The sequence below is a fragment of the Emiliania huxleyi genome, assembly GCF_000372725.1.
Source record: "Emiliania huxleyi CCMP1516 unplaced genomic scaffold EMIHUscaffold_63, whole genome shotgun sequence".
Lineage (NCBI taxonomy): Eukaryota > Haptophyta > Isochrysidales > Noelaerhabdaceae > Emiliania > Emiliania huxleyi.
In genome coordinates this window covers 162,576-171,576 of record NW_005197273.1, presented here as the reverse complement: position 1 = coordinate 171,576, position 9,001 = coordinate 162,576, and the positions used below count along the sequence as shown (strand labels likewise).

The following is a 9,001-nucleotide window of genomic DNA, read 5'->3' as shown; positions in this document are numbered from 1 at the left end:
CCCCCCGAAAAAAACCCTTTTTTTCGGGGCCCCCCCCCCCCCCCCCCCAGGGGTTGCGGCTTTTGGCCCCCCCTCCCCCCCCCCCCACCCACCCACACCGAGAATTGCGTTTCGGCGGCCGAGTGGACGTTTGTCCGAAGCTGCGAGCATCCGCAGCCGTACTTACTCCTGCCTGTGGGGGGGCTCCACGAGCCCCCCTTGCACACACGCCTTCGTATACACGCCGTGTATCCACGCGCCGTCGTATCCACCACGCGATGCGCGTGCGCTCCACCGCCGCTCTCCCACCGGCGGTTTCTGTGAAGGGCACACCCGCTTGTATGAGTGTAGACATGCGAGGACTTGCCCCCTTCGCCTCACCACTCTGCGTGCGTGTGTGCGTGCGTGCGTGCGTGCGTGTGCGTGCGTGCGTGCGTGCGTGCGTGCGTGCGTGCGTGCGTGCGTGCGTGCGTGTGGGTGCGTGCGTGCGTGTGGGTGCGTGCGTGCGTGTGGGTGCGTGCGTGCGTGCGTGCGTGCGTGCGTGCGTGCGTGCGTGTGGGTGCGTGCGTGCGTGCGTGCGTGCGTGTGTGTGCGTGTGTGTGTGTGTGCGTGCGTGCGTGTGGGTGGGTGGGGGGGGGTGGGGGGGGGTGGGGGGGGGGGGGTAGCCGCTGGCAGGCGGGGAAGGTGGCGCCCCGCGACCCCCCTCGGCCAAATCACCCTCCCTCCCCTCCGCCCTCTAGACCGGCGCCGCGTCGGGGCTGGTGCAAGGCGTGGCGGGCGCGTCGTCTGCCGCCGCGGGCGAGGCGCTCGCCTGACCACTTCTCCATGTAGCTGCAGCTTGGCGTCGCTCTGCTCGCCCCGCGGCGCCACACTTGCTGGCGAGGTCGAGGCCCTTCGGACCGGCCCCACTTGCCGCTGCGAGGTGGACGGCCAAACAGCTCCGGGGCGTTCCACCTGCGATCGACGCCGTTGGGGAGTTGAGGTTGAGGGACCCCGACTACGCAGGTACGGGGTACCCTTTAGTAGCTAGTACCATGTGAGGTGCATCCTCTTATGTTAAATCGCGTGTACAGTCGTATGTGTGCCCGGCTAGTCTTTCATTGTAAGCACCACCTCGTGTGTGTGGAGAAGTTTACCTTACCTTACCTTACCTGGTAAGACGTGTAAGCGGCATAAAGTCGGGCACTTTTTTAGACCTCTTAGATGCGAGGGTCACTAAAGGAGGACGGCGACACGGCCGCGGCTCGTGTGCGTGTCGCCGTCTTTGTCCGGAGTGAATACTCCAACGCGCTCGTCGGTGACGGTGTCCTCCAACCTGCGCCGCGCTCGGCGAACACCTCGACACCTCGACAGCGCCTTCGGTGGCATGCAGCTCTTTGCGCCTGAAGCTTGGAGAGCAGCTCCTCTGCTGCTCACACGCTCTGCACAGCTGACACAGCCTACTGTGCGGCTACCACAGCTGTGACAGCGATGGGCTCGCCCTCACTGGCCCTCAGTCACTTGTGCTGCGGCTTGTGTGAGCGACACTGCTCGGCGACTGCCGGCACACTGTGAGACCATGGGCGTGAGGTTAAACCACGCTACCAGCGCTTGGTCACATCGGCCCCGAGGTCAGATCCTTCTACTCTGTTGATGACAAGACTTGTCTACAGGCAGGAGCCGAGCAGGAGGGCCCGGCGCACAACCCCTGGTCAACTCACGGTCCACACCCCGTAGGTCGGTCGGAATCCCCCAACCCCCAAAACAATTAAATTCCGTCTCGAGCGGAGAGGTTTCGGGATGCGCTCCGAACGACAGTGCCAACGAGAATCGTCAAAATCAGGCAATCAAGAGACCGGTAGCCACCAGCATGTCGGTGCGCTTTGCTCATGCTCCCGCGCCCCCCCCCGCCCGAACTCGGGCCCGGCTCGCCCGCTACCCGGGACACCCCCGCCGCCCACCTGCCGGCTTACCTGCCGTCAGTTCACGGCGGATCGCCCTCAACTGTGAGCAACAGAAATCCACCACTTTTGGGTCTGCCTTCAGCCTCGCCTCACAGCCGACCTTCTGGTCGCACGCGGGTTCATATAAAAGGTCCTTCGGGCCAGTTGGGGGGGGCAAACCCTGCCCGGCCCCTAGGACCCCAGAGGAAGGCCCAGGTGTGGCCTAGGGCATCAGAAGGGACCAAGAGGAGTCCAGTCTGAGCCATAGAGCCCATGTCTTTGCCCCCGAAGGTCGCGTTCAAATGCCCGGAACGGACGTTACAGTGGTCTCCGGCCGGCGCGATCACCGAGCTGTGACGCTCAGGGAAGCCTGATGAGGTACTAGTTTCTTTGCCCTGGGCTGGCCTACGGCCCGTGCTGGATCAGCTGAGCAAGGTTTGGGGAGAATCCCCCGGTCAGATCTTCAGATGTTTTGACGGATGACCAAAAATTGGCAAAAACGGGGTGCTTTTGGTACGGGGTGCTAGCCTTTACCAACAGCGAGCCGTCTCCAACTTTGAGCAACTGCACGTTCCCGGTGACCAGCACGCACCACGTCCTACCTTAATCTTTACCTCATTCTTCTCTCACACCAGATTTGCGACAACCTCCCGACTCTCAGCCAAGCTGCAAGCAGTTACGAGTTAGGCCCGTGTGAGCCTGGTGTGAGCAAGTCAGTCCGGTTGTGCGTCGTGCCGACTCTACCGCTTGCTTAAGGTCGCTCTGCGGTGTCGGCAGCCGAGGCAGCAGGACCTCCCCGCCCGTGTGAGGACCTCCACTCTGTGAGGACCTCTCGCCGCCAGGGAGGAGCTCTGTTCCGCGAGGACCTCTCCCTATCTCCCCACCCCACGATGAGGGAGTGCATCTCTACCTGCTCGCCTCGCTCTCGGAGAGCACTCGAATTTGTTTGCAGCGAAACTGAAAGATGGTGGAGCTTGACTAGCCAGAAGGACCTCACAAGTGCAGAGGTCCTCACCAGAGAGGTCCTCACGCAGATGATGCCTTGACTATCGCGGGGCTGGCAGGGCTGACCAAGCTGTCATGCAGACCGCGAAGAGCATCCGCTTGCACGAGGGGGCGAGGGGATTTACCGCAGCGTGTGGGCATGATCGGATTGACAACGCGACGATCAGTGATGAGTGATCGCAAGGTGAATTGCTTTGTATCTGTATGTGGAAGAAACATGCATGTGAGTGAGAGTCGTTTGGTGCTAGTTTGCCCCTGACCATTTTTTCTTTTCTCTTGATTGACGGACGATGTCCTGTGGCTTGCTCGAGCACCAACATCCGAACGCACCAACATCCTCGTGAAGTTTAATCATAACAGACAGAGGTGTGCTTGAATGAGCTTACCGAGGGCCTCAAGCGGCTTGTGGTCACTGCACCAGGCATTTGCACCTTGTGGTTTTTAATCTCTACCTCGTTCGCCTCTCGTCACTGCACCAGGCATTTGCACCTTGTGATTTTAATCTCTACCTCATTCTTCTCTCCAGATTTTTGCGACCTCCCGACTCTCAGCCAAGCAAGCAGTTAGGCCCGTGTGAGCCTGGTGTGAGCAAGTCAGTCCGTTTGTGCGTCGTGCCGACTCTACCGCTTGCTTAAGGTCGCTCTGCGGTGTCGGCAGCCGAGGCAGCTTGCACTGATCAGGACCTCCCCGCCTGTTTGAGGACCTCCAGTCTGTGAGGACCTTCTCGCCGCCAGAGAGGACCTCTGTTCCGTGAGGACCTCTGACTCCGCAGATGCCTTGACTATCGGGGGGCTGGCAGGGCTGACCAAGCTGTCATGCAGACCGCGAAGAGCATCCGCTGGCACGAGGGGTTTGAGGGGATTACCGCTGCGGGCCATGATCGGATTGACAACGCGACGATCACACAGTGATCGCACGGTGAATTGCTTTGTATCTGTATGATTGTGGAAGAAAGATGTGAGTGAAGTCGTTTGGTGCGGAAGAAAGTGGAAGAACAAGATTTTGACAGTCGTTTGGTGCATCAAATGGGAGCGTGTCCTCTGTCCCTTCACACCTCACTCACCAGGCCAGGCAGGTGTGCCGCCTGTGCGCCGCCTTAGAACAAGGTCGTGCCCGTCGGCTAAGACAGGGCTATTAATAATCTCTGCATGTGCCATTGCGCGCCATAAATAAATAAATTCAACGTACACGCCAAACGAGGGGTGGGAGAAGGACAGGGTCCCCACCTGCACGAGCAGGATCTTGTAAGGACGATCAGGGACACAGGGGAACGGGAGCGGGGAGCGCATCGCGACACGGAGGGGGGCTGGGCAGGGTTCACCCTCACGACAGGGTCCCAGGGATTCCTCTCTCGTATAGGACAGGTTGCACCCGGCGGCACGGGGGCAAGCGCGGGCCTCCTACTGGTTGCGCTCTCCTAGTTCTCCTGCTCCTGACAAGGGACAGCGACAGGCTCGCAGCACGGTGGACTCCCTATCCACTGGCGATCTCTCTCGACTAGCGACCTTCCTCCGACTTCTCACCGGCAGTCTCTTCTACCACAGGCAGACTGACACGTGGGTGGCAGTCCCGCGCCCAGTGCGCAGTAGTTTCTTTTTCTTCGGTGTGGCTGGACTGACTGGCGCTGGCGTGTTCATCTGCGAAATGCTCTTCCTTCACGTCGTGGCATCATGTCAAGCCCTCCCCATCAAGCCGCAAAGAATTTTGCATCCGACAATTCCGCTGACAACTCCGGCAATCAGCACCCGTCGCGAGAAAGCGAGCGCCTCGCTGCGCAACCCGCATGGTGCGCAGATGCGAGCGGGTGGCCGGCGCAGCCCGCAAGGTGCGCAGATGCGAGCGAGTGGCCGCGAAGCTGCCGGCTTCGTAAAGGACCGAGCGGCTGGGCTAGCGGTCGCCGGCAGTCTGGGTTTTGCTGCGGAGCTAGCAGCCAAGCGGCTCACGAACGGCGCGATCTCTCCGCTCCTGTACGCCACAGCCTTTGGCATCGTGATCGGCAACGTGCTGCGCATCAACGATCCGGAGCTCAAGTCGCTCTCGAGCACGGCCGTCGGAATGAAGTTTGCAAAGCAGCGGCTGCTGCGCGCGGGGATAATCCTGTACGGCGCAAAGATAACCTTTGCCAAAATCCTGGGCATCGGCCTTCCCGGCCTCCTGACAGATCTCTACGTCGTCGCCTCCACCCTCACGTTTGGCTTCGCGCTCGGGAGGGCGCTGGGGCTGTCGGAAGCGCTCGTCACGCTCATCTCGACCGGCTCGGCCATCTGCGGCTGCTCGGCGGTGGCGGCGACGCAGCCCATCATCAACGCGGAGGCGCACGAGGTGGCCGCCGCCGTGGGCGTGGTCGTCCTCTGTGGCACCTCTGCAATGTTCTCGTACCCGCTCATGTTCAAGCTGCTGCCCGCGCTGGCCGCCGACCCGCGGCTGATGGGCATCTACACCGGCTCGACGGTGCATGAGCTTGCGGGTGTGGTGGCAGCGGGCAACGCGATGGGAGCCGAGGTCGCCTCGACAGCGGTGGTCACCAAGCTGCTGCGGGTCTTCCTGCTCGAGCCGTGGATCATTGCCCTGTACTACTTGGGCATTGGCCAGTCCAAGGCCCGCGCCGGCAGCAGCTCCGCCAAGGCCGGCAAGGGCGTGCCGTGGTTTGCATTCGGCTTTATCGGCGTCGCCACCGTCAACTCGGTCTGGGGCATCGCGCCAGCGCTGCAGCGGGCATTCACCACGCTCTCCGCCTGCTTTCTCGGCTCGGCCATGGCGGCGCTCGGGCTGGACACCGACCTGGTCAAGGTGAAGTCGCTCGGGTGGAAGCCGATCGTGCTCGCGCTCGCTCTGTGGGCCAACCTGCTCGGGATGGGGCTGCTCGTGTCGAGGGCTCTCGTGGGTGGGCTGTAGCGTGTAGCGGGCGCCCAAGGGCTCGCGCGTCGGGAGGCGCACTTGTACAAAATAGTGTAGTGTACAAAATAGTTAGTAGTGTAGTACGAGACCCAAGGAAGAGGTGTTTCACTCTTTGTACGTTGATCTCCGTCCACACACCGCCTCACAGCTCACACATCTCGCACACACATCGCGGCACGGACCACGGCCGAACCACGGTGTCGTGATAAATAAATAAAACGGACACCTCTACTAGGAGATGGGTAAAAAGGAACAGGTCCCCGCCCTGCGGTCTTTGTGCAGGGTTCTTTGTGGGTGTGGTCGGCGACACTAGCCGGGGTCGTCCTCCCGATGGGGGACTAGCACTAGCCGTCTTCCACATGGTCCCTCGGGTCCCTGCTGCTCCTAATCTCTTCGTACATCCTCCTGCTGATCTCCGCAACGTCCTGCTCCCTCCCTCGTCTCGCCCTGCGCGACTGCGTGATAAGGTGGACCCGAATTCTTTTTCTCACGTGCCTAACTTTGGGCCTTACAGTTGCGCTAGTGTTGGCTGAAATCCTTAACAGTGTTCAAGTGTTCACCCCAGCCCATGCTGTTACTGTTTGTTACTGTTGTTACTGTTGTTACTGTTGTTCAGCGGTCAGGAAGCAAAAAATGCCAAAAAAACCGGGGGTAAAACCCGAAAATACCTGGGGTTTCCCGGGTATTTTCATTCGGGTATTACCCGCACTGGACGCTGCCAGGCCTTCCTTATTGTTGTTCAGCCGGCCTAACTGTTAGGTACTGTTGTTGGGGAGCCCCCCACTGTTGTTCTGTTGTTACTGTTAACACCAGCAACACTGTTCAGCTCCCAACGTTAAAGCTTAAACAGCTCTAGCCTCGTGCCTCGCCAGTTTGCCGCTCATTGGCCGTCGTCTTATATACCCCGTCCCAATCAGTTGGAGAACTCCAGAACCTCGAGAATGCTACTCGAAAAATCTCTGCCCCAGCCAGCCGCCGCGAGAAGGCGCCGCTTGAGCAGAGTCTCGCTGGCCTCGGCCGACGTGAACCGCCAGCATTCTACCCCGTCCCCTATACTCTGCTTGAGGGTAGGACTTCCGCAACGGTTAAGAGGCTGGGTGGCGCCGCCGCTTCTTGGTCGTCGCCCGTCACTTGCTCCGCCGTTGCGGAGGTGCGGTGGACGCCGACGTCAGCGCAGCGGACACCGAGGGAGCCGGCCGAGCTGGACCGGGAGCTGGCGACGCGTATTCCGGCCGAGCTGGACCAAAAGCTAGCGAGGCGTACCAGAGATGAGACCCCCTGTTGCCTGGTCGCCCCGAGCGCCTTTGCGAGGAGGGCGATCGACACATGGCGGTGCGGGCCCGTGTAGCAGGAGCGGCCGCACACTGCTCGGTACCCCCCCTGCACACTGAGCCGACGGCGAGGCTGTCGTACAGCCCATCGGCGATCAGGTCGCGCGGCGTCACCTCGAAAAAGTGCCCAAAGATGCAGCCGCCGCGGACGGCGTCGTTCTCGTGCGCCATGACGATCGGCAGCTTGGCCTTGCGCGCGGCACGCACCTGCTCTGCGAGCGCCTCGGCGCCATCGCCGGCCCAGGTCGCCTCGTTCAAGTAGAGCAGCATGTGGGTCGCCTCGTCGCCGTCGGCTCGCTGTTGCTCGCAGGCAGCGAGGAGAGGACCGGGGGGGTTGCATCAGTGACGGCGCGGCTGCCGGTGACCGCCGCGGCGAGGTCGTCTGCGAGCTCTCGCGCCCCGGCATTTGAGGGCGAGGGGCCCAGAGGACCGTTGGCTTGGCGAAAGTGAGGCCGTCCGCTCGAAGCTCGCCCGGGATGTGTACAGGGGCAGCGATCTGGTGTACTTGGCATTTGCAGCAGCAGCGCCTCGGCGATGACCTTGAGCGAGACGTGCTGGAAGTCCTCGATCCGATGCCACACCACCATCGGCCAGCCGGCCTCAAAGATGGCGGCCTGCAGCTCCTCTACCTCGGGGCACTCGGATCGCAGCTCGGCGAGCGTGCCTCCGCCCTTGTTCGGGTCTGCTTCGTGGACGAGCACGAGCGGCTTGCCCATCTCCAGCGCGGCGCGTATCTCTCGCAGGCAGTTCGTCGAGCGCAGGTAGCCTCTCGACAGGAAGCAGATCACCACCTGCGAGCGGCCAATGTCGCCTCCAGCTCTCCGATGTTCTTGAGGTCATCGACGTCGACTGCATGAGCTCGTTCTTAAGATTTCGCAGCCGGGGAGGAGCTGCATGAGCTCGTTCTTAATGACGGCGACAGCGTCCTACAAGGGAGGAAGGCCAGGTCAGGCCGGGCACGGAAGTGGCAAAGGTCACTTGGCCGGTGCTCCAGACGTTGTTAGGAACAGGTGCCACTGCTGGCCGTCAGCGAGGGTGATGCCGTCGCGCATCGGCTCGCGCTTCGAAGAGACGAGCCGCATGGTCTTCGCCCTCGCGGCGCTGACCGCCGATACGAGGATGACAGCGAGCGAGACGGCGAGCATGACCGCGGTGAGGGCGACGACAAAGGTGGTGGCGCCGCGAGCTTTCGATCACGATCTCCGTTTGTTTGAGCACACACCGTGTTGGTCGATGCACGATGGGAGTACTTTTATTATTTATAGAGTAACTTATACCTAGTGAGTTCACACAGACACTTCAGTCTTCACTGCGTGTGAGAGTGCGAGTGCACATCTGTGAAATACAAGAAACCGATGCCGCTAGAGCCCGACATGTGTGTGTATGGATGGCTCGCGGTCGACACACTCAGTTGTCACCCCCCCTCCCCCCCCCCAGCCCCCTCGATCCCCCCCTGGCCATGCCAAATCATGGTGAGAGTAAAACGCGGCATCGCGGCCGCTGCTCTCACTCTCGTAGGAGAAGCCCCGTATACCCCCCCCTCCTCCTCCCCGCCCCCGGTTGTCCCATTTGCATCGTGCGGCACTATGCCGAAGCAGCACCGGGCCAGGCCCTCTGCAGGCTAGCGGCCGCGCTTCGCCGGAGCGCCGCGCACGTCGCCACGCAGCGCCCGTCAGATACCGTGCATGCCGGGACGCTCCTCCGCGCGGTCTGCCTTCTCCTCCGCGAGGGCGTCGTCTGTCGGCGGGGCGGCGTCTGTGGCGAGGGGTGGCGAGCAAGCGAGCGCGGGCGCCGATGGTGCATCACAGCCGAGAGATAGCTGACCCACAGCCGAGAGACAGCCGAGAGTGTGCACCTCCGGAGTTG

General features: G+C 61.8%; 3 protein-coding genes across 3 annotated transcripts in view; 2 read left to right on the top strand and 1 right to left on the bottom strand.

Annotated features, from left to right (window-relative positions):
- The window catches only part of EMIHUDRAFT_357904 (hypothetical protein), a gene marked incomplete at its 3' end in the record, with an annotated part of 3,899 nt that extends 2,732 nt beyond the window's left edge, over positions 1-1,167 (top strand). The window contains 3 exon segments of the mRNA XM_005763458.1: positions 720-991; positions 1,010-1,081; positions 1,142-1,167.
- A 3,572-nt stretch (positions 1,168-4,739) lies between these two features.
- Positions 4,740-5,801, top strand: EMIHUDRAFT_104861 (hypothetical protein; the record flags this gene model as incomplete). Its single annotated transcript, XM_005763457.1, has 1 exon — positions 4,740-5,801. The coding sequence occupies one exon, from the start codon at positions 4,740-4,742 to the stop codon at positions 5,799-5,801; it is 1,062 nt and encodes a 353-aa protein (XP_005763514.1).
- Positions 5,802-6,717: 916 nt separating this feature from the next.
- EMIHUDRAFT_214887 (hypothetical protein) lies at positions 6,718-8,280 on the bottom strand (the record flags this gene model as incomplete). Its single annotated transcript, XM_005763456.1, has 6 exons — positions 6,718-6,816; positions 6,888-7,106; positions 7,193-7,432; positions 7,501-7,571; positions 7,641-7,903; positions 8,114-8,280. 6 exons carry the CDS (start codon positions 8,278-8,280, stop codon positions 6,718-6,720), a joined length of 1,059 nt encoding a protein of 352 aa, XP_005763513.1.
- Positions 8,281-9,001: the final 721 nt, after the last annotated feature.